A 24,601-nucleotide genomic window follows, 5' to 3' on the forward strand; every position below is an offset into this window, starting at 1 on the left:
TACACATAGCTAAGTATGCCTGCCTTTCACAGGAAATACAAACAGTACTTAAGCACTGTTAAAGGAAGTCCCAACATGGACAGTCTCGGGCTGTTACATTGGCTCTTGCGGACATCAGAGATCCAGGCTCTTTTACTTTTTCTGCTTCACCATCCTTAACACAGTTTTCACCTTCGGTGCTGCTTCCTGGTTTAAGGGGACTGCCAGAGCGTCAGCCTATACGAGGGAATGAAGAAGAAAGAGCAAAACAAATCCACCTCCCAGCCAAGCCAGCTCTGTTTAAGGCTTCTTCCTAAAAGGACCCACACCACTTGTGCTCATATGTCACAGGCCAGAGCTTTATCACGTACTTTGTTTAAGGGAGGCAGGAAAATGTGGTTTTTATTCCAGGTAGTGGCGTGCCCACCTTAACATCTAGAGTTCTGTTCATGTTGGGTGACAGCCTCTGCTATAGCTGGGTCAGAAACTCGGGGTGGGGTTCAGAGAAGCTACCGGGACACAGGGGCCCTTCCTAAGCTGCTAAATGTGGTGGCTTGCTCATGACTTGGATGCCAGCTTTTTCTGTCCTCCAGACTTTGAAATAAGTAACCCATGTCCTGTCTCTTCTCGAAACAGTTTCAACAAGAAACCCAAGAGAGGGATCCAGTTCCTCCAGGAGCAGGGCATGCTGGGAGCATCCGTTGAAGACATTGCCCAATTCCTGCACCAGGAGGAGCGCCTTGATTCTGTAAGACTGGGGGTGGGCGCTTGCGTGTAGGTTTTATCAGGTGACTCTGAGACCCCCCCGGCTTTAACCTACAGCGCGGGTGACCCTGAGTGCAGAGGCTCTTGTCCACTCCCCTGCCAACCGCAGTCCTACTTATTCAGCGTTGAGAAAGCTCCCAAGAGGTGGATGTGTCCTTGGTGGAACAGGGTCAAAACTAGAAGTGCTTTGACTGCTGGAGACTTGTGGCTGCCGGTCTGCAGCTAACCTCCCTCCCGAGTGTGTCTCATCGGTTTTCCACCTTTAAGTCTCTCGTGCCTCCTCCTCCTCTTCCTCCTCCTCCTGCTCTGCAGCAGGATAGACTGAGCCTGGACCGGTTGGGTGGGTGGGCAGGCTCGGAGTCGCCTAGCTTTTCTAGCGGGCCAGCCTGTTCTGAGAGTTGAGAGCAGGGTGTTCTGCCTTCCCTGCTCTGCCTGAAGTGTGCCTTACGGTGGGTTCACATTTGACAGTTTCTAGATGTGATTGAGTGTGTATGTTTCAGACCCAAGTAGGTGATTTTCTGGGAGAGAGCACGAGATTCAACAAGGAAGTGATGTATGCCTACGTGGACCAACTTGACTTCTGTGAAAAGGAGTTTGTCTCCGCCCTGCGGACGTTTCTAGAAGGTTTCCGCCTACCTGGGGAAGCCCAGAAGATTGATCGATTAATGGAGAAGTTTGCAGCGAGATACATAGAGTGCAACCAGGGGTGAGCACGTTTGAGTTCCTTCCACATCTTGCCTGTCTCAGAGCACTAGTCTTAGATTGGTTAGGACTTGAGTTTAATCTTTCTGAATCCGTGCTGGGCAGCTAACGTTTCTCTAGCCACGTGCCAGGCCCTGTGCTGCGGGATTGTCTTACATAAGACCTCACAGATTCTGTTTGTGTCCCCTTTCTGCAGACAAGGGGAGGACTGGAGGGGGTTACGTAGCTTGTCCACATTCACACCGCCAGAGCCGACACTGTTTTTTAATTTTTTTTACGTTTATTTATTTATTTGGGAGGGGGGCAGAGAGAGAAACCCATGCAGGCTCTGCACTGTCAGCGTGGGGCTTGGATGCAGGGTTCAAACCCAAAAACCATGAGATCATGAACTGAGCTGAGACCAAGAGCCAGACGCCTAACTGACCGAGCCTCCCAGGTGCCCCTGGAGTCCATGCTGTTAAGTGGATTCATGAGTTGAGGGGAGGTCCTTGGGCATCTCTTCCCCAGTTCACAACTGCTCCCTGGGGTGCCTGGGTGGCTCACTCAGTTAAGCACCAAACTCTTGATTTTGACTTGGCTCATGATCCCAGGGTCGTGGGATCAAGCTCCACATTGGACTCCATGCTGAGCACGGAGTCTGCTTGGGATTCTCTCCCTCTCCCTCTCTCCCTTTCCCTCCCCCTCTGCCCCTCTCCCCCACTCATTCGCTCTCTCTAAAATAAAAAACAAAGTACTATTAAAAAAAAAAGAACAGCTCCCTGATTTAACATATGGAGCGGATCTCAAGGATTTTTGTTTTTCTTTGGTTACATACCAACGGGCAGGTTACAAAAATGGCTATATAACTAATAACCTGCCTTAAATACATGATTTCATTTTGGGGCCTCTTTTGGTGGGTAGTTCATGGTTTGTTTTTTTCTTTTGTAGGAAGTGGAAATTAAAAAGAGAGCCAACTTTTACTAAAAATTTTCTGTATGTCCCTCATGCCACGGGTTTTCCATAATTAATGGTAATCCTGTGAGTAGTGTCTCCACTTTATGGGTGAGGGAACTGAGGCTCTGGGAGATAGAGCAACCTGTCCAATAACGAATCAGCTAGCAAGTAGAATAGGATTGAATACGAATCGTCTGACTCAAAAGCTTGTGCTCTTTCCGGCGGGCGCGATGCGCAGAATGTCTGGACGAGCTGTGAGCGTGACGTGCAGTTCGGCGGGGACATTTTGAGAACAGGTTTGCCTCAGGTCAACTTGGTTCCCACGTTAATTGATCCAAATGCTCCAGGTGCACGGCAGGCTGTTCCCTCTGAGACACGTGATCAATAAAGGCAGCATCTGATCATTTTAACCCAGGGGACATCAGACTTGGCTGTGAAAGCATAAGGAGGCTTTGTTTACTTAGAACATATTCTCCTGTGCGGACAGTGTATCTTGATCTGTTTCTCTTCACTGGTAAACATGTAGCCTAGCCTGATTACCTTTTATTTTGGAATGCAGACTTTCTGTCACATTCTTCAGGGTGTCCCCCTTTCCTTTTGGGGGCAATTTGGACACAGACCAGTTTTGTAGCTTCGGCCTCACATTTTTTGAGGCTCTGCATCCACCAGTTTTTGCCCTTCTTTTTTGCCCAAGGCAAGAAAAAAAAATCAGACTTCGGCTTATTATTTAGAACAGTAAAAATATTTTCCTTCAAATGTCTGCTGTTCAGTATTCCACTGGGGAATATAAGTTATAAATAACTAATAACTGAACAACTGTTTTCTCTGTCTTTTTTTTAATCTTTTAAATGTTTTTATTTGTTTTTGAGAGAGAGAGAGAGACAGTGTGAACAGGGGAGGGCAGAGATAGAAGGAGTCACAGGATCTGAAGACAGGCTCCAGGCTCTGAGCTGTCAGCACAGAGCCCGATGCGGGACTCGAATCCATGAGCTGTGGGATCATGACCTGAGCTGAAGTCAGGTGTTCCACCAACTGAGCTACCAAGGTGCCACGCTCCCCCAGCTGAGCCGCCCAGTCACGCCGGACCAGCAGTTCTTGTCCACTTTACACCAGTGCCCCCAGGAGTAGATGCTCCCAGGAACAGGGCCAGGGCGAGGCGAGTGAGGCACAGCGGTGCAGACTACGAGGGGGCCTCACGCTTGTGGTTGGAGTGAGGGTCTCCTTGCATTTTGTGCTCTGGGTGCCTTGGCACACCCTGATCCCTGGGCCTGGAGGTGCCCAGAGAATCTTTAAAACTTTACTTAAAACTGTCTTATGCAATGGAATCTAAAATCAGACATGGTTCCTTGCTTAGCTTTTTCTACACTCAGGGTCATTAGTAACTATTAATCAGTGATGGCGGAAGGATGAGCGCTCTTGGCTGGTTTGGTGTCACGTGGAATGGTCAGCTGCTTTCAGTGCCATGTGCCTCCATTAGCCTCCTCTCTGTGCACGTTCTTACTTCTAGAACCTTCTCTTCCAGGCAAACCCTGTTTGCTAGTGCTGACACCGCGTACGTCCTGGCGTACTCCATTATCATGCTAACTACAGACTTGCACAGCCCTCAGGTAAACTATTTTCGTGATTTATATATGGTAGTGGCTAAATAAGGAGCTTTATTTGGACCATTGGATGTTTTCTAAATGGTTTTTTTTTTTTTAATTTCAGGTGAAAAATAAAATGACAAAAGAACAGTATATTAAAATGAACCGGGGTATCAATGATAGTAAGGACCTACCGGAAGAATACCTCTCAAGCATATATGAAGAAATAGAAGGCAAGAAAATTGCGATGAAAGAAACAAAAGAGCACACGATCGCAACCAAATCTACTAAGCAGAGTAAGCTAACGGCAGATTATTTTTATTAATTCTAAATTTCAAGTGTATTCCGTTGCATGATTAAATCCCCTGATAATAAATCTAATTTGTGTATCTAGACATCTGAATAGTAAATGTGTTTAAATTAGTCATTGTGATTATGTTGAGTCTTTCATAATTATAACCATCTTCTTGCTAAATTTGTGATTAGCTACAAGAAAGAATTTAAATGAGTGTTCTGAGAGCTGAATTACCCCCACAGAATGTTCCTTAAAACTGCTGTAATGCCGGTGGGGATTGTGCCAACCCTGGTGAGAACTCTGTTAGGTAAGGCCCTGACTGCGTGGTTTCAGCCCCAGGCCCGGGTGCAGAGCACAGCTGCTGAGCCACGCCAGCCGGGGCCGGGTCCCACCTCCACTACTCGCTGGCCGTGCATTTCTGGCCGAGGTGCTAGGCCCCTCCGTGCCTCATTTCCTCCTCCAGTAAATGGTAATATTTGGAGCATACTCACAGAGGTGGTCAGGGGGGTTTGTGAATTAATCATGGTAACTCTTAAAACTGTGCCTCGCACAGCGAGCTCCCAGTGGGTGTGACACTCCTCTGTTCTTTTTAGGCGTGGCCAGTGAAAAACAGCGCCGGCTGCTGTACAATCTGGAGATGGAGCAAATGGCTAGAACAGCCAAAGCCCTGATGGAGGCCGTGAGCCACGCCAAAGCCCCATTCACAAGCGCCACTCACTTGGACCACGTCCGGCCAATGTTCAAGGTGAGTATGCGGAGAAGTGAGGACCTGGCTCAGCCTGAGTCTGGAGGTGACCAGCTGGAAGCTAACCGGTCACCCCGTGGTGGTGAAGAGGTTGAGGAGACAGAAGGCCAAGTCTGGGTGCTTCTGTCTGGACAGCAGCTAAAACGAGTCCTTCCCAGAACCCTTCGATGATGCCGGGGATGTGGCAGCACCAGCCACAGGCACGGGCTTTAAGGTCAGAATGGTTGGTTTGGGGACCGGGGACAGACACCGGGTTGTTGTTAGAGCTGCCAGGGGGGTGAGGGGGGGAGGTTGAATGGATGAATAATTGTTCAGGTAAAAGGGATCATTTTATTTTCACATCTCCCCTCAGTGGCCTCAGGGTTAGTTTACCAGATGAAGCCAGCTGGCAGGAAAAGATAATGTCCCCAGGTCCTTCTGTTTTCAAAATGTGTAGAAAAGATATATGTTTTAGGTACATAGCACGTAATTTTTCTCTAAGACGTTTTTATAGTAACTATCAATATCCTGTTAGTTAGATTGTTGTGAACCTTTATTTCCAGGGCATTCACAAGAAAATTGGAGGAAAGGTAAAGTCTAAATAATTTGAACTAGGAAACTTTGAATAAACTAAGCTTATAGGATGTAAGTAAGTTACGTACAGGTTTTGTCTTGCATGCCAGCCTCTGATGGACAGTGGCTGTGTGAATGAAGGGTTCTCGTGCCCGGAATAGACTCGGCGGGGAGTGGGCTCTGCCACGAACACAGGCCAGCGGAGTGGTGGCTGCTAGCCCCATCTTTATCTTCCTTCCTTTTGAGCCGCACGTCTAGTAAAGAGCATACCCGTAGCCTTTGACCACAATAGGGCCTCCAATAGGAGGAACTATTTTATATATCGTGAATGGAATAGACTGAAATCAAAATAGTGGTGGTGTTGGCGTCCTGACTGTGCTCATAACTAGCAGTGTGGCCTCTACGTGCTGCTGCCTTGCTACAACTGTAGCGTTCGAAACCTTGCTGCCTTTCAGCTGGTGTGGACGCCGCTGCTGGCCGCCTATAGCATCGGACTGCAGAACTGTGACGACACAGAGGTGGCCTCCCTGTGCTTGGAGGGCATCCGGTGTGCGGTCCGGATTGCCTGCATCTTTGGAATGCAGGTGGGTTTAAGCTGACGAAGCTCCAGAGATCCCGGTGGGCCACGTGCTCTTAGATTTGGCAAAACCTAGGCACTGCCCGCCACCTCCACTCAGCCGGAAACTCCCAGCAGGCTCCTCACTTGTGCCTGCTGAGAGGAAGCCCACGGATTTGTGCTGGCAACAGTCTCGTGGGGGGAGAAGCAGAGGCTTAGGTTATAACCTTTTTTAGGGGTGGGCAGCGACCAAGGCACCTGACAGGGTTTGACAAAACAGACTTCCTATCTGACTAATTTGTGTGTCCTAGTGCTTAAAACATTACTCTTCCTTTTAATATCCATTTTTATTATAACTTCCTTTATATCTAGCTCTTCTCTGGGGGAGACAAGTAGCTTACTGCAAAATGAATGTGTCTGTAAACCTCTGAATCTTCAAAGTTCAAGCAACTGAACAAATCACAATTCTCAATCTGTTAGGAAATCAGGAAATCGTCAGTCCCATGCATTACTTCCTAAATAAGAATTTGCACCCATGTAATTTGAAAATCTCAAATCTATTCCCATGTACTTTACAGTTAGACATGTTCTGCTCTCCCACACCCGCAGACTTTGACATCCGTCTGGGGTTCAGAACCCAACTGTGCTACTTCTCAGCCATGTGGCATTGGCCCCGCTAACTTCTCTCTAAGACACTCTTGATTTCCTCATTTGCAGAGTTGAGAAAATAGGCCTACCTTGCGAGATTGGTGCAGATACTACAGTGCATGTGACAGTCTTTTAAAAAAAAATTTTTAATGTCTATTAAAAAAATTACTTGTGATAGCAGAGGGAAGAGCAGGGAGAGAGTGGGGACAGAGGATCCAAAGCGGGCTCTGTGTTGATAGCAGAGAGCCGGATGTGGGGCTCGAATTCACAAACTGAGATCATGACCTGAGCTAAAGTTGGTTGCTTAACCAACTGAGCCACCCAGGTGTCCTAAGTGTATGTGACAGTCTTAACATTCAACAGATTCTCTCCCGCCCCCTCCAGAGGGAATAGAACCTGGAACTTAAGGCTGGGCTCGGCTGCGAAGGAGAGAGCCGGCTCTCCACCTTGTGGTGTGCAGGGCCGTCCCAGGAGCAGGAGCACGCCAGCACCGAATCACCGGTGTGCTGACGTGCGTGGTGACTGCTCGGCGCTGTGTGAACAGAGGGTACAGAAGCCCAGCACACAGCCCAGTCGATGTGGAAGCGGTCGTGCTAAGGGTGGAATCTGAGCGCTGTCTCTTGTTTGCTGCTCACAGCTGGAGCGAGACGCCTACGTTCAGGCTCTGGCTCGCTTCTCCCTGCTGACGGCCAGCTCCAGCATCACTGAGATGAAGCAGAAGAACATCGACACCATAAAGACGCTCATCACGGTGGCGCACACCGATGGCAACTACCTCGGGAATTCCTGGCACGAGGTGTGTTTTCTTTGAACGCTTGGTAAATACCTTTCCTTGGGATGACTCCCAGCATTCCTCTTCTGCATGTGTGTCCGTCTTTGGTCAGTTGCATTTCTGGAACTACCTCGAAGCCTAATGTTACCTCTGGGGTTTCCCTTATCATTCAAACATGTCATCTAGCTGAAAGCCAGCCTCCGTGGCCGGCGGGTGGGTTCACACACACCACCCCACAGGTGCCCGCGTCCTCGGCAGCTCGTGTTGCGCGAGCACACGTGTGTTGTGGTGGCTTTCCTCCCACCTGACTGCTCTTCCCCAGCCCTTGTGCACCCCCTGGGAGTGCCTGATGCCAGCATATAGACTCAGAAAAAGCTGGGAGCCTGGGCGGAAAAGAAATGGTCAAGATTCATAGTAAGCCACTCAGGAGCTTGCTGGTAGGTTTACGTTTTTACTTAAGTAACGTTCTAAGGTTCTCACCTATTTGAAGGTACAAACATGTAGTTTGAGAGGTCATTCACTGAAATTTTAGTTGTTGTAGGAGAAGACTGGATGAGAAACAACCTCGATGTCCCAGCAATGAGAGATTGCTCTTTAAAAGAAAAGAACAAAAAAATAAAAAATAAAAAAAAAGAAAAGAAAAGAACAAAAAGCATGTACACCATTCCTCCCAGTGTTATGTGGCCATTTGAAATAGTATTACCGGAAGGAGGGACAGCCAGACGTCCCGCCCCCTGGCCGAAGCTCGCAGTGCCGCCCACCAAATGTTTCTGCCCCAAACTCCATCCTCAGTCCGTCCAATCCTGTACCGCAAGTTTACAGGAAATCTCGGGGACAGAGGCACGTGTAAATGGATCGTAAGAATGCAGTCCATAAACCCTAGGAGATGAAAGACTCCCCCCACCTCCCGAGCGAATGACCGTCTTCAACAAATAAATGACAAGAAAAATAGTAAACGGAGGAGGGACCTATGGATTTAAAAAGACTTTAGGGCACCTGGGTGGCTCAGTTGGTTAAGTGTCTGACCTTTGATTTAGGCTCAGGTGTGTGAGTTCAAGCCCCATGTGGGACTCTACACTGACAGTGCAGAGCCTGCCTGGCATTCTCTGTCTCTCTCTGCCCCTCTCCCCTTCTCAAAATAAATAAATAAACTTAACAAAGAAAGACTTTAGAGGTGCCTGGGTGACTCAGTCAGTTGAGCATCCAACTTCAGCTCAGGTCATGATCTCACGGTTCGTGGGTTCGAGCCCCACGTCAGGCTCTGTGCTGACAGGTAGCTCGGAGCCTGGAGCCGGCTTCAGATTCTGTGTGTGTGTGTGTGTGTGTGTCTCTCTCTCTCTCTCTGCCACTCCCCTGCATGTGCTCTGTTTCTCTTTCTCTCAGTAATGAACATTTAAAAAAGACTTTAGAGAGGAAAAGATGTCATAAAAATTATTTGTGGTGTGGAAAGGTGGTCACAGTATATGAAGCAAAAATTCATTCTAAACATACTTAGAGAATGAGATTTGAAAGGATAAAAACAGAAACATCCCGAGTGATAGAATTAGATAGGCAATTTGTTTTCTGTCCCATCTGCATATATTGCATCTTGCTTTAGAGAGAAAATTGAGAAAAAGTGGAGGTGAGTGCAGAGCTGCGGGGACTGTGGGCTCCTAGAGGGAAGATGGCTGCCTCCTCCCCACGGAGTCCTTAAGGACCCCCCCCCCCAAGCCACACGGCGTGGGGGCCAGCCTGGGAGTGTACCTCTGCCCGCCTGCGTGCCTGTAGGTCCCTCAGTCCCCGGGCCATACCTGTGTGGGGCCGCCGGGAGGAGAAGGGAGGTCACGCTCGGGAAGGGATCACAAGTGGCGTTTGGCAGGTGGCAGGGGCTCGGCAGCTGTTAGCTGCCCTGCTCCCCCTCATCGTGGCCAGACACATACCTCTTCCGCCCGGCTTTTCCTTTCCCTGTCACAATCCTGGAGTTTTCCATGATAGAAAAGATGAAGTTGTATGGGGTGGGGGTGGAGAGGCCTGGGTTGGTGTGGGGTTTTTGTTTTGTTTTGTTTTGTTTTATCTGTGCCCAGTGTGGGGTTCAAACTCATGACCCCAAGATCAAGAGCATGCTCTGCCAACTGAGCCAGCCAGGAGCCCTGATTTTTTGGTTTGTTTGTGTGTTGTGGGTTTTTTTAATTTTTAAAAAATGTTTTTATTTTGGGGAGAGAGAGAGACAGCAATATATGTGAGGGAGGGGCAGAGAGCAAGGGAGACACAGAATCCAAAGCAGGCTCCAGGCTCTGAGCTGCCAGCACAGAGCCTGACATGGGGCTCAAACTTGGGAACGGTGAGACCATGACCTGAGCCGATTTCGGACGCTTAACCAGCTGAGCCACCCAGTCGCCCCTATTTTTTAAGGCATAATTTCTTGTCTTCTGAGGAGGCATAATGTCTAGTGAATCAGTAAGTAGCTGCTCTTACATAGCACTTCCTTTTAACCCGGGAGGCATGATCTGTGCGGGGCTTCCGCTGGTTCCCGAGTACATAGCAGCACCTGGAAATGTTAAGATGAATTACCACCTGTTTGATGGTCAGAAATCCCAAGAAATCAGACTTGGAACCAAGAAGCCCTAGGCCACAAATTGTTGACGTACTCGAGACTCTGGCCATCCTCAGCTTCTGGAAAAGAGGAGATTAATAGTTTGCTGATAATTTAGTGGTGTCATTGTATGCGGAGCAATCCGGGGACAGCTCTTTCTGGTAGAATTTACTGTCTGTCTTAGTCAGCTGGAAGGCAGCCTGTAAGTAATAACAGAAGTGCTCCGTGGTGTGGCGGGCTCCTATACCCTGACACTGGCCTGCAAGGTCAATGCGAAAGGCCGCACTCAGGCCCGCACTCAGTGGGTTGCCTAGCCATGACTGGAAACCACCCTGAGGCCCTCAGATTTTACTCTGGCCTGAAAAGCTGTGTGTTTCAAAGAACTGCTTAATGCCTAAGATTGCTAGAAATGGCAACTCACTTCTTTTTGTTTTTTAAAGATGTGGGGTTTTTTTCTTTTTATCAGCCTTAGCAGATACTGTTGTTATTTTTTTTTAATTCCAGTACAGTTAACATATAGTGTTATATGAGTATAGGTATACAATACAGTGATTCAGCGTTTTTACACATTACTCAGTGCTCATCGAGATAAGTGTACTCTTCTTTGTTTGAGAGAGAGTGGGGGGAGAGGCAGGGAGAGAGTCTTAAGCAGGCCCCACAGCCAGCACGGAGCCCTGCTCTTCAGGCCTCAGTCTCACCACCATGAGATCATGACCTGAGCCAAAATCAGAAGGCGGATGCTTAACTGACTGAGCCACCCAGGGGCCCCGGGAACTCATTTCTTCTTGCCTTCCCTTCATCAGATCCTGAAATGCATCAGTCAGCTGGAGCTCGCTCAGCTGATAGGGACCGGTGTGAAAACCCGCTACTTGTCTGGAGCGGGACGTGAAAGAGAAGGGAGCCTGAAGAGCCACGCGTTGGCAGGAGAAGAGCTCATGGGCCTTGGCCTTGGTAAGACACCAGGCCCCACCTGGCCATCCCGGAGTCACAAGTTAACCGGAACGAAACACTTCTTCCTTGTGTGTCAGCTGACAGTGTGTTTGTTCGTGGAAGTGCAGGTGCTGCTCTCGCTGTCTTAACTGTGATTGAACTGTTGAGTGAATGCCTGGTTCATCAAAATCAGGGTGCATTATCTTCCTTTCTATGCATGGAACTCTTGGGTGGAGAGGCCATTGCTTTAGAAAGGCTATAGCATTAGGACCTTGTGGATATCTGTATCTCTAGTCTTTTAAAAGAACATTCAGTGCCTCTTCCATGTTCATTTGGAGACCTTTTATTAAATGGTATTCTCATGAGAGTAGAATTCATTGGATCAAGAGACTCCATCAGTGATAGAACAGTGACAGTAAATAGGGCAAACAAACATGCCGGACCACATTCTGAGCACTCCGCTTACACGTTTGAATCCATCTAATCCTCTTAACAATTCACTGAGATTGGCCCGACTGTCTTCCCTGTCTTCTAAGAGAGGAAGGTGAGGCTGGGGTGAGGTGACCCGGACGGACAACACTGCAGGAAGTAGCAGAAGCAGGTTTCAAACCCAGGCTCCCTCGGGGCAGAGGGCAGGCTCCCAGGTCCCACGTGCACTGGTTGGAGTGTGCAGGGTGGTGTTAAAGCACAGACTGTAGGAGGGGGAAGGGGTTGTCACAGCACCCCCTCCTTAGGGAGCAGGCAGGGGTGGCTGGATGAAGTCCAGGAAAGCATTCAGCAGGGTGGAAACCATTGCGTCTTCCAGGAGCTCTACGTTAGGGCTGTTTAATTCGTATTTGTTTTCCTAAACATAGGCATTCAGTATATAAATATGTAAAAGACTGTCACGGAAAGGAGGTGGAAAGGAGGTGGTCGGTACAAGCAAAGGAGCTTGTATTTAAAAAATAAGGATGTACGATAATGCCAATGCCGAAACCTATGTTTAATTTTATCCTGTCATCAGTTGAGAGGGCTTGGGGGTTTTTTGTTTCTTGTTTTTTTCCCTGCAAACCCTTCTTGTTTGTGTCTCTTGTCTCTGCAGACCGATGCCACAGAATACTTCGTTCTCAGTACTTGACCGTGTTTGAAGCACCGTTGACTTTGCACATTGTGTTTCAGGTAACCTGGTGAGCGGGGGCGTGGATAAAAGACAGATGGCCAGCTTCCAGGAGTCGGTTGGGGAGACCAGCTCGCAGAGTGTGGTTGTCGCTGTGGACAGGTAATGTTTGGGTCTCCAGTGAAGGTGGACTCTCCGGTAGTTGGCATGTCCACGTCCTCTGAGTAGTGACTGGATGCTCCGTTTGCTGGACCCTCAGGAGTGTCGTGAGCTCCGGGTCACTCGAGCCAGGAAGCGGCATCCACAACCACTGATACCCTTCACGATCATTTGAATTGTGTCCTGAATTGCATCATGACCTTTTAAAAAGAAGTGATAACTTTAACCTTGTGACCAAATCATGTCAAAAACAAGAGATTTTTCCCTGCGCTGATGTTTTAAGTTACCTTGTTTCCCTAATAGAAATTACTTTTTTAAAAAACGTCCAGAAGGGTTTACGATTTAAAGCCTGTCCGTGAGTGAGACCTGGCCAAATCGGTAGTTTCCATTCCTTTTTCCTCAGAACCTTCCATTGTGTCTGTTTACTTGAAACTTGACCTAACTGTCCAAGAGAAATACAGGTATTTTTATTTGAAGACATTCATTAGGTACCAGTGTTTAAAATGTGAATTTTCTAAAGTGAACGCACACCTGAAAATTACTGTTGAGTAATCACATACACTGCTGTTCATTTGGCTACTGACCTAGCCCGGTGTGTTAAATGTCGACAATTTTGAGATGATAGCCGTACAGAATTTTTGTCATAATTTGTATTGTTCTCAGAACAGTCCTCTTAGTATTTTTAATTCTTTATCAGTGTATTTTAATTGTGTTGTGTCTGTTGCTTCTCTCCAACAGTGACAGTGTCTCTAACATACTTTTGACAGGTTTCCCCCACGTTTTTCAGTTTTAGGCTAATAGTACAATATATCCTTCCATTAATCACACTTCCTTCTTTTCTGTCTCTGCCTCAGCCCGATCTAGCACCACTTTGTGTGCTAGTACGTTTTTAAAAATCGAGATCTAAATCACATACCATAAGATCTGTGCTTTTAAAATGTGCTGTTCAGTGGGTTTTAGTATGTCCGGAGTTGTGCGGTCATCACCACTGTCGAAAGTCAGGGCATTGCCATCGCCCTGTACTTCCTAGTGGTCACTCCCCATTTCCTCCACCGATGGTCCCTAAAGCCAGAAATCTTCATTCTGTCTGTATAGACTTGGTGATTCTGGGCATTATTCAATTGTCCGTTTCTCCTTTTCAGTTCTGTTTGCCTCGTGGTTTGGGGATTTGTTGTGAGATGCGTAAGTTTGTAATTATATGTTTTCTTGACAGACTTAAACTTTTATATTATAAAACACTCTCTGTCTCTAGTAGTAATTTTAAATCTCTTGTCTTACATTGGTGCAGACACCTCAGTTTTCTTTTGTTTACTTTTTGATATGCTGTATCTCCTTTCTTGTTTTACTTTCAACCTATTTGTGTCTTTGAATCTACAGTGAAACTCTTTGGGGGGTGCCTGTCTGGCTTAGTCGGTAGAGCATGTGACTCTTGACCTGAGAGTCATGAATTCAAGCCCCATGTTGGGCGGGGAGCTTACTTTAGAAAAATGATAATAAAAATGGTTGGACCATTTTTTAAGTTTTTATTTATTTATTTTGAGAGAGAGAAAGCACGAGCTGGGGAGAGGCAGAGAGAGATGGGGAGAGAGAGAGGATCCCAAGGTGCGGAGCCTGACGTGGGGCTGGCATGAACCATGAGATCCGAGCTGAAGGTGGCCACTTAACCGATTGAGCCACACAGGCGCCTCCTAGACCATGTTTAATTTAGTCCATTCAGCCCATCTCTTCCTTTAGATTGCTGTATTTTATCTATTTGCATTTAATTATAATTTAATTGTTGATACATAGGACTTATATCTCTCCTTTGCTCTTTTGAAAAACGTGTTGTTTTTGTTCTTCTGTTCCTTCATTATCACTGCCTTCTTATGTGGTAAGATATTTTCTAGTGTATCCTTTTACTTTCCTTCTTTGCTTTACTATTATTTTTTGAGTGTTTTTCTTACTGATTGCCTTGGGGAATCATGATTAGTAACATTTTAACTTTCGACTTTGAATTAATGTCCACTTAATTGGAATAGTCTGAAGTGTGTTGTCTTCTGTTTAGCTCCATTCTCTCCCCTCTCCTTTGTGCTGCCATAGGAGTTACATGTTTATACACACCTGCCCATCAGTGCAGTTTACAATGATTACTTTCGCCGTCCTGGAACCAGATAAAATGAGTTACAAAAAAATCCCTATTTCCTCAGGCAGTGACCAGTGCTCTTTATTTCTTCAGATCCTTCTGAGTAATTATCCATCGTCCTTTCATTAGAACCTGAGGAACTTTCTTTAGTATTTCCTACAGGTACGTTGGTTAGCAGCGAATCGCCTCCAATTTTGTTTATCTCAGGATATTTTAGTTACTCCTTCATTTTTGAGGGTTAGTGTTGCTGCATTTAGAATTGTTCGTTTATAGTCTTTTTGTTTCGGCACCTTGATTATGATATCCCTCTGCCTTTTAGCCTCCATGGTTTGTGACGGGAAATCAGCTCTCAATTTTCCATAGGATCCTTTATGCAGTCACGAGTTTCTGTTCTCTTTGTACTTCCGAGATTCTCTCAAGGTCTGTGCCTTTCCTTGTTCTGGTTACTATATGTCTGAATGTGGATCTCAAGTTTATCTTACTGGAATTTGTTGACGTTGTAGAATATGTAGGTTATTTTTCATAAGATTTGGGAACTTTTAGCCATTATTTCTTCAAAAGTTCTTCCAACCCCTTTCTTCCCTCTCTTGTGCAGACTTTCCTTATGTAGATGTCTGTATACTTGATAGTGCCCCACAGGTCTCTGAGGCTCTGTTCATTTTGTTTTTTAATTCTTTTTATTTCTTTTTATCATACTACATAATCTCCTCTGACCTATCTTCAAGTTCACGAACTCTTTGGTCAGCTCAGAACTGCTGTTCAACCCCTCATGTGAATTTTTCATTTCAGCTTTATGATTATCAACTCCAGAATTTCTGTTGGGTTATTTATTAATTTTTTAACATACCTATAAATATTCTTTGAGTGAGACATTGTTCTTATCCTTTCCTTTAGTTCTTTGAACATATTTAAAATAATCAACTTTAAGAGGTGCCTGGGTGGCTCAGTAGGTTAAACATCCAACTTCAGCTTAGGTCATGATCTCATGGCTTGTGAGTTCAAGCCCCACCTTGGGCTCTGTGCTGACAGCTCAGAGCCTGGAGCCTGTCTTTGGATTCTGTGTCTCCTCTCTCTGACCCTCCCCCACTCATGCTGTCTCTCTCTCTCTCTCAAAACTAAATTTAAAAAATTTAAAAAAATTTTTAAATCAGCTTTAAAACGTCAGTAAATTCAACACCTGGGTTTCCTCAGGGACCGGAGTTGTGTTGTTTACCTATAAACAGGCCATAGTTTCTTGTTTCTTTGCATGTCTTAACAATTTTTTGTTGAAAATTGATGTTTTATTTATTTATTAATGTTTTATTTATTTTTTTGAGAGAGAGAGAGACAGCATGAGCAGGGGAGGGTCAGAGAAAGAGGGAGACACAGAATTCAAAGACAGGCTCCAGGCTCTGAGCTGTCGGCACAGAGCCTGATGTGGTGCTCAAACCCACGAACCATGAGATCATGACCTGAGCCAAAGCTGGATGCTTAACCGACTGAGCCCCTCAGGCGCCCCTATTTTTTAATATTTAAAAAAATTTTTATTTGAGAGAGGGAGAGAACGTGCATGTGTGCACATGTGAGCAGGGGAGAGGGGCAGAGAGAGAAAGAGAGAGACTCTCAAAGAGGCTACACACCCAGTGCTGAGCTTGACACAGGGCTTGATCCCATGTCCCCAAGATCACAGCCTTAGCCAAAATCAAGAGTCAGACGCTCAACTGACTGAGCCACCCAGGCGCCCCTGGTGTAGCTTTTTAAAGCCTCCTGTGAACAACTTATTCCCAACTTTTTTTTTTTTAATTTTCGCCCAGGTCCTTGTTTGCCCTGATTGTACTCAGTAGCTGCAGTGTTCGTTGATTACACAGATTGCTTGTGACAAAAACCCCAAGGAAAAGGCTATTTGAACTGAACAGGGTCTGAGTCCAATATAGACAAATCCGGAAAATGGGGGTTCCGAGGGTACTGCCAGGCAGGTCACATGTCAGTTCCCTGAAGACGGTATTTGGGGGAAATTCCAGGACTGTTCTGTTCTCCCCTGTGGAGCTGGTTGCCGGTCTCACAGTTACTGTGACTTCAAAGCTGTTGGTTTTCAACACTCCCATGGAGCTGGGGAGACATTGATGGAAATAGGCCAAGTTAAAACACCTGTGTCCTCTGTTCCTACCAAGATTTAGCCATTTTTCTTGAGTAAGCATCTTACCAGCCTTTGGTAATTTCCAGAGTTCAGTCCTGAAAGAGTTGGTCTTGGTGAGTTTTTTTGCCAAAAAAATTTGTGTATGTGTTTCTGTTCACCTCACAGAGGAGCAGTTTTTCAGAGGTCCTGGCCTTGCCACTCCCACTGCTGCGACATCACATGTTCTGTTTTACGCTCCCACCCTCCTTTCAATGGGACGCGTTTTCTTTCTGCCACTGTAGACATTTCTGTTCTCAACTCGGTCCACGTACCAGTTCTGTATCTGATGCCTCATTATCTATCTATTTCAGTAGAGGTGCCAGACCCAAAATACTTTCTTTTGCCTTGTCTTCAGTGTTTGACATTGAAACTCAGCTTGCAAATCTAACTTTGATCTTACTGTGTCTGAAATTATTTCCCTAGAATTTTTACTGGATCTACCAGACTGGATGGAAACGCCATAGGTATGTATTTGTCACTCACGTGCGACAACTACAGAATCCTCGCGTTGTGACTCTCTGGCCCTTACTAACGAAGCCTCGCGTGTGTTGTCGGGTCTGGCCTGCAGTGGACTTCGTCCGCTGGCTGTGCGCCGTGTCCATGGACGAGCTGGCCTCCCCCCACCACCCCCGCATGTTCAGCCTGCAGAAGATTGTGGAGATCTCCTACTACAACATGAGTCGGATCCGGCTGCAGTGGTCCCGAATATGGCACGTGATTGGAGATCACTTCAATAAGGTAACTCTTCACGCTCACAACCTGCCCCGTCAGTGTCCGGAAGAAGGCAGGCAACTATATGCAAAAAAGGGCTGGAGAGGTGAGGTGCCTGCACACATTTCCCTGCTGCCCGAGAGCAGAGCACTCCTGTGAAACCTTACATAAGCCGAAGGGTGTAAAGCAGAGAGGCGGTTGCAGAGTAATCCGTTTTCCCCATAGAGCATATTTGCATGTTGCCAGAACTCATGGAGCGTGCAGTTAAAATGGTCCTGGTATTAAAAATACTTGAATGTCCCCTACCAGGATGTAGGCTAACACCACAAAAGTCGTCGGCACTGGACCGACACTGGTGGGTGAGTGCATTGCCGACTCCTGTGATGTCTTCTGAATGACCGGAGGTTAAGTCCTGTTCTGTGACTTCACTGTTAAACGTCACTGCTGCTGCTTTTGGCTTTCCTTGCCCCCGCTCTTCTGAAACCTTTGTTGAGAAAACTAACATTTCTTTTTAAATCAGAAGTAAGCTAGGGGTTTGTACGTTTTGGGAGAAAAGCAGACTATGCCTCTGTCTTTCCGCTAGAGGCTCACAGGCGCTTGCATACATCTGTTGAATGAATTTTTTTAAATGTTTTTTTTTGTTTATTGTTGAGAGACAGACAGCATGAGCAGGGGAGGGTCAGAGAGAGAGGGAGACACAGAATCCAAAGCAGGCTCTAGGCTCTGAGAAGGCTTTTGGCACAGAGTCCAACGTGGGGCTCAAACCCACGAACTGTGAGATCATGACCTGAGCTGAAGTGAGCCACTTAACCAACTGAGCCACCCAAGCGCCCATATTGAATGAATTTTTAAAAATCAGAGCATATACTTACCGTGTGTGTGTGTGTGGCTGCATCCACGATGTCATCAACTTCTTAAAGGACGAGTAATCGATAATGAGACTGTTTACTCCCAAAACACACTCCATGATTTCAAAACCATCTCCTCACTCCTGGAGACAAAGAGTGGTAATACAGATGCTTCAGAGTATTGTGAGTAAGATAGTTTCTCCAGAAGAGAATCGCATTCTCTCCCTTGAATGGAAGAAGCTTATAAAAAGAAGCAGTCTGCCAGTGGCATACAGAACAGGCTGCTGGTGAACGGTTTATAGCATCTGGCGATTCCCCACAACCGATCTGAAGCCCAGCTGCACGACGTTGCGGATGGGTGGTGGCGGTGCGGATTAACGGGGCTGAGCAGGTTGGCTCTCGTGGGCGGCTGCTAGCCTGCCCCAGGCCCCCACTGAAGTGAGACCTTGTCACATGCAGTCTTCCCTCTAGCTCGGTACATCAGCTCATCAGAGTTCTTTGTTTGCTTTGTTTCTCTATCCACTCAAAGGAAGGAACCTCATTGTTCCATAAACCATCTGAGAGCGTGATACCAGGTCGTAGACAGGTGAGGTCCCTGCCTCCCGGAGCTGACCCACATTTTATGGTGAAATGACTGACAGGCAGTGCAGTGTCGGACGCCCTGGGGGCTACCCCTCCTCCCAGGCCTCGGGGAGGACACGGCCAGGGGAGCCCGCACAGGACCCAGAACCGCTGCTGAGTGAACGGCAGCGCTGCCCTCTGAAGTAGTCAGCCAGCTCAGCAAACATCCTCCTCGCTGTTCTGCGTAAATAAATTCTTAGTGGACCACTTGGCATGATTGATGTGACTGCTTGAGAAAGGGAATGTGAGCCGTTACCTGACCTCGTCCTCTCGTCTGGGTCTGCGACCGCTCAGCTGGAACAAACACTGCGCATTTCTTCCACGAGACCTTTCCACGAGCAGCTGTGGAATCCTGTTTTCTCTTAGAAGTGATAACCCGAAAGTGGTGTTTCTTTTTCTTTTCTTTTTTTTTTTTTTTGTAAACATTTCCCAGCTCTTCTGCATCTAGATTTTATGTTCAGAGGGACTTGAGAGAGAACGTCAGTTCGTACAAGTTACTCTTCCCACCTCTGATTCTATTGTCAAGACTCTTTGTTTTGTTTTGTTTTAAGTTTATTTATTTTGAGAGAGAGAGACGGCGAGCCAGAGAGGGACAGAGAAAGAGAGAAAGAGAGAGAGAGAGAGAGAGAGAGAGAGAGAGAATCTCAAGCGCAGAGCCAAATGTGGGGCTCAATCCCACGAACCATGAGATCATGACCTGACCTAAAATCATGAGTCAGATGCTCAACTGACTGAGCCACTCAGGCGCCCCTTTTGTCACCACTGTTTCCATTGCTAGTCAGTTATCTGTGGGTCACTTGTGGGCAGGCTCGGGACGTGGTGCTGGCAGATAGTAATTAGACTTTTGTGGTTGTCAACTTCATTACAAATGTCCGTTCCACCTCATCAGAGCCATTAGGCACAAAGTTGTGGAACATTCAGTTCCTCCACCTGCGGCCCTTCATTCTTTCCACCACTTCAGGAAGATGTTGTGCTTCCCCTTGGGCACCAGAGCACATAAGAGTCTCAGGTTTGAGGAGACGTGGCTAAGTACAGCTGTAAAATAGCTGTTGGAGTTCTAGCAGAATCTTTGCTAGAACAGGATTGTTCCTCTTTCAAACTAGGGCTCGTGGGTATCCTGGGGTGTGCAAAGCTGCTCTGTGACCCTGGAGTATGTTCCTGCAGCAGGAACTCCAGGATCCTCCGGATTGTCACAAGAGGAATGTTCTTTTTATTAGTCTTTAATTAAACAAACATTACATGTGGGGACGCCCAGGTGGCTCAGTTTGTTGGGCGTCCAGCTTCAGCTCAGGTCATGATCTCACAGTTCATGGGTTCGAGCCCCGCGTCGGGCTCTGTGCCAACAGCTCGGAGCCTGGAGCCTGCTTCAGATTCTGTGTCTCCCTCCCTCTCTGCCCCTCCCACCCTTGATCATGCTCTCTCTCTCTCACTCTCTCAAAAATAAATCAACATTTTTAAAAAATCTTTTAAATTAAGTAGCGCATTTTGAAAGCGCTTTTAATTAAGTGTGCAGTGCTGATCTTTCATCATTATTAAACTTAAAGATTACACAGGTCATAGCCAAGAAATGCCGTGTTCTCTTTTCCTGCGGTGTGCTTCTCCCGAGCCTGTGTTTGGAAGGCAGGCTGTCTGTTTCCAAGGTCAAGAACCCATATCCCAGTTGTGCCCATGTCACCTCACCTCCCTTTCCTGCCCAGGTTGGCTGTAACCCCAATGAAGATGTGGCCATCTTTGCTGTTGACTCCTTAAGGCAGCTCTCTATGAAGTTTCTCGAGAAAGGAGAATTAGCCAACTTCCGTTTCCAGAAAGATTTTCTGAGGCCCTTTGAGCATATCATGAAGAAAAACAGGTATGTGCATTGTTCTGGAAGACCCTTGGTCAGACCCCCCATGGGAGGCCTAAAAAGACCTCCTAAGACTAATCACACAATTAACATTTTCCTCCCTTGGTGATGGAAGCAAATAAAATGAACAGCCTATGATTCATCCTTATCGTTTTTTTTAATGATTACTTATTTTTGAAAGAGAGTGAGTGTGAGCGGGGGAAGGGCAGAGAGCTTGGGGACAGAGGATCCAAAGCAGGCTCCACACTGGCAGCAGAGAGCCTGATGCGGGGCCCGAACCCACGCACCAGGAGATCATGACGCCAGGCTGACTGAGCCACCCAGGCGCCCCCACGTGTGTCGTTTCTAAGTAGATCACTAAGATCTGTGTGTGACCTTTCCCAGAAGGACAGATTGCACCTGCACAACTAGTAGAAACATGCCTTGCATCCTTACTGGGACGGGTGCTGAGGTTCAAAGAGCCGCTGCCCTGGAAGGTGATAGAAGAGACAGGACAGCCATCCCTCTGAGGCGCTCGCCCTGTTCAGCCTCCGTTCCCTTGGCCCGTATTTATTACAGCCTGCCATCCGCTCAGTACTATTCTAAGCGCCAAGTACACAGCCCTGAAGAAAATAGTCAAAGCTCCTGTTTTCATCTGGTTCTGATTTAATCATCACCACAGTCGGGTACATGGGTGTTCATTACCATATTCTGTTTACTTTTGTATGTGTTTGAAAATTTCCATAATGAAATTCAAAACTAAACCCTTGTTTGTATTCCAGTGAGACAGGCAAATAAATGTTTAAATCAAGGTCAGGGGCTAAGAATGGAAGCACTCCTTTACACAGGGCAGTAAGCAGCCATTTGGTAAGTTGACCCTTAAAGTGCAGAACAAGCCAGGAGTGGCTGTCAGGGGCCTTGGGAAGAGTGTTGGGAGCAGAGGGGAAAGCGAGGGCAAAACCCCCACGTTCGAGCGTGTCGGGCATAAGTCAGGAGGAGCAAGGAGGCCGGGGGAGCAGGCAGAGGACACCAGGCAGAAGGTTCTGGAGGATGCAGCCCCACAGTGGTCCAGGAGGAGCTGCCAGCTTTTGTCAGCACTCTGGTTTGTTCCGTGTGAGACAGAAGCCCTTGGAGGCTTTTGAGCAGAGAAGTAAATGGTCTGACATGTTAAGGGATCATCCTGCATTTATCCGTGGAAAACGGAAAGCAGTAGGATGGGTTAGGCAGCCATGTAATCGTTCCGATTCGGACCCAGGGAGTGAGACACCACGGGATTTGATTCTGCTTTGTTTTGAAAGGACAGCCTGCAGCGTGCACTGAGGAGTTAGCTGTGGGGCCTAAAAGGAAGAAATGTCAAGGATGACGTCCAGGCTTAACCCTTTGTGTCTGTCCCCATCCCTAAGATGTGTCCATGAGATCTGCCTAGATTTTTTGTTTTTGTAAAGAAAATGAGAGGGGCTCCTGGGTGGCTCAGTCGGTTAAGCATCCGACTGTCAGCTCAGGTCATGATTTCCCGGTTCGTGCATTCGAGCCCCGTGTTGGGCTCTGTGCTGACAGCTCAGAGCCTGGAGCCTGCTTCGGATTCTGTGTCTCCCTCTCTCTCTGTCTCTCCTCCATTCGCACTCTGTCTCTTTCTCTCAAAAAATAAACAAACATTTAAAAAAAGTGCTTTCATGTTCAAAGGCTGTAAGCCAACATGGGTCTCTTGGAGTAACAAAAAGGGCGGCAGTAAAGTGTCCTCGATGTGTCTCTCCTTCTCTTGGTGTCTTTCTTCTTCACCTTCCTGCTTATTTTAATAGAAAATAAATCTCATCCCAGAATCTGGCTTCGCCCCCGAGGTTCGTGTGCACACAGAAATACCCTCCTGACTTTGGGGGCGCTGTTGAGAGTGCCAAGGAGACTGGCCGAGGCCTCATGTGGCAGGACAGCGTGCTCAGGCCTGCCTGGTGGGCTGGCGGCACTGATGACACCAGAATCCCAGGCCCGCCCTGCCCGTCCCATGGCTGCGCCGCAGCATTTGAATGAGGGACCGAGTAAGTTTAGACTCTCACATTGCCGGCCACTCTTAGATACTGCTGATGGAACCATAATGTGCTGTTATGTTTTCCTAATCATTTGGGCAGTGTGCATCCAGAACCTTACTATTTTTGTGTCTCTTGTAACTGTTCTGAGGAATTAATTTGGAATAAAACAGATTGTAGTAAATCACACAAAATAATTTTTAAAAAACCAGATACCCCCTCCATCTACAAGAATGTTAAAGTGAATGTTGGTACAGACACAGCATAGCTCACAAGGTTTGGGGCACCTGGTGGCTCAGTAGGTTAAGCACCCAACTCTTGGTTTCGGCTCAGGTCATGATCTCATGGTTTGTGAGTTCAAGCCCCATATCAGGCTCCGTGCTGATGGTGCCTCCCCTACTTGGGATTCCCTTCTCTGCCCCTCTCTCTCTGCCTTTCCCTGCTCGCTTGCTCTCTCACTCTCAAAATAAATTAAAAAAAAGAACAAAGATGTTCACAAAGTTTATGACCTGTGAAATGCTTAAATAATTTAGTCAAAAGTACAGGTTATAGAATTGGACAGTGTGACAATAGACAGTGGAGTACCTAAGTGCCTCATTTGGTTGAGCATCTGACTCTTGATTCTGGCTCAGGTCATGTGAGATTGAGCCCAATGTTGGGTTCTGTGCTGAGCATGGAGCCTGCTTGGGATTCTCTCTCTTCTCTCTCTCTCTGCCTCTCCCGTGCACACATACACATGCACACTTTTGCTCTCTCTCTTTCTCTCTCTCTCAAAAATAAATAAACTTTTAAAAAAATGTTTATTTTTGAGAGATAGAGTGCAAATGTGGAGGGGTAGAGAAAGAGGGAGGCACAGAATCAGAAGCAGGCTCCAGGCTCCGAGCTGTCAGCACAGAGCCCAACGCAGGGCTCGAGCCCACGGACCGTGAAATCATGACCTGAGCCGAAGTCAGATGCCCAGGCCACCCAGGCACCCCAACCATGTGTATTCCTTGTAAGAGAAAAACAAAGCCATAGTAGAAACCCCTCTGCTTCTCATTCCCACGACTGACTCTTGCATGAACAGCTCATGTAGCTTCCTGGGCTCCAAGGGAGTCTGGGAAATTGAGGACGTGGCAGATGAGACAAGATTGTCCTATTTCCTGTCCTGTTTATGGTTGGTTCCCTGAGGTCGGGCACGGAGCTGCCTGCGGTCAAGGAGGTGAGGGACGGGTGGTTGCTGTGAAAGCATCTCTCTGCCAGTGATTGTCCTAATGTTTTTTCTTTTTGTTGTTTATAATTTGTTTTTAATGAATGTGGATTATTATGTGCTTTTAAAAACGTTGTTTTTTTAACATACTGCGTCTAAGTGATGCTGTACTGATCTCCCGTCCCACGTCCAAAGTGCAGATGCCCCACGGCTGCCCCGTTCTCCCTCAGGTCTCCCACCATCCGGGACATGGTGATCCGCTGCATCGCGCAGATGGTGAACTCCCAGGCGGCCAACATCCGCTCAGGCTGGAAGAACATCTTTGCCGTGTTCCACCAGGCGGCCTCGGATCACGACGGGAACATAGTGGAGCTGGCCTTCCAGACCACGGGCCACATCGTCAGTAAGTGGCTCTCATGTCTGACCTGCACGTCTGAAAGGGTGACCACTTATTTCCTGTCTCCTCTACTCCCAAAAGGGGCTTCCTTGTTTTAGATCTGCTGGGATACAGGGACGTGCCAGGTGGGCCCTGAGTGCGCGAGGTGGGCTTCGGCGTGGGCACAGGACCCCGCGAGGCAGAGACCATCGAGCCGCATTGTCACAACCAAAGAACTATCACTGCTGGCTCTTTTGTGGGCACGTGTGTGCATCCAGCAGGGGCATACTCATCGCCCAAGGCATGACTTCCCAGCCAAGGCTAAGCAAGGCGACGCTCTGCCTTCTGGTTTTAGCTCTCCCACTCTAAGTAAATAAGTGTCCTTCTGTGGTCCACCAACCACCACATGTTGCTTCCATTTTTGGTTTTGGTTGTTTTGGTGAGTCCAC

The 24,601-nt window shown here is 47.3% G+C and overlaps 1 protein-coding gene across 2 annotated transcripts in view; it reads left to right on the plus strand.

Moving 5' to 3' along the window:
* Positions 1–24,601, plus strand: part of ARFGEF2 (ADP ribosylation factor guanine nucleotide exchange factor 2) — a 93,519-nt gene that overhangs the window by 45,647 nt on the left and 23,271 nt on the right. For both annotated transcript variants that reach the window (XM_029915954.1, XM_029915955.1), the window contains exons 15-27: positions 616–727; positions 1,245–1,450; positions 3,902–3,986; positions 4,087–4,258; positions 4,851–5,002; positions 6,010–6,138; positions 7,396–7,554; positions 10,906–11,053; positions 12,191–12,290; positions 16,988–17,028; positions 17,133–17,302; positions 20,442–20,593; positions 24,007–24,179. In XM_029915954.1, coding sequence (XP_029771814.1) covers positions 616–727; positions 1,245–1,450; positions 3,902–3,986; positions 4,087–4,258; positions 4,851–5,002; positions 6,010–6,138; positions 7,396–7,554; positions 10,906–11,053; positions 12,191–12,290; positions 16,988–17,028; positions 17,133–17,302; positions 20,442–20,593; positions 24,007–24,179 — 1,799 coding nt within the window. The remainder of the gene's footprint in view (positions 1–615; positions 728–1,244; positions 1,451–3,901; positions 3,987–4,086; positions 4,259–4,850; positions 5,003–6,009; positions 6,139–7,395; positions 7,555–10,905; positions 11,054–12,190; positions 12,291–16,987; positions 17,029–17,132; positions 17,303–20,441; positions 20,594–24,006; positions 24,180–24,601) is intronic.

Source organism: Suricata suricatta, chromosome 12 (assembly GCF_006229205.1).
Source record: "Suricata suricatta isolate VVHF042 chromosome 12, meerkat_22Aug2017_6uvM2_HiC, whole genome shotgun sequence".
Taxonomy (NCBI): Eukaryota; Metazoa; Chordata; class Mammalia; order Carnivora; family Herpestidae; genus Suricata; species Suricata suricatta.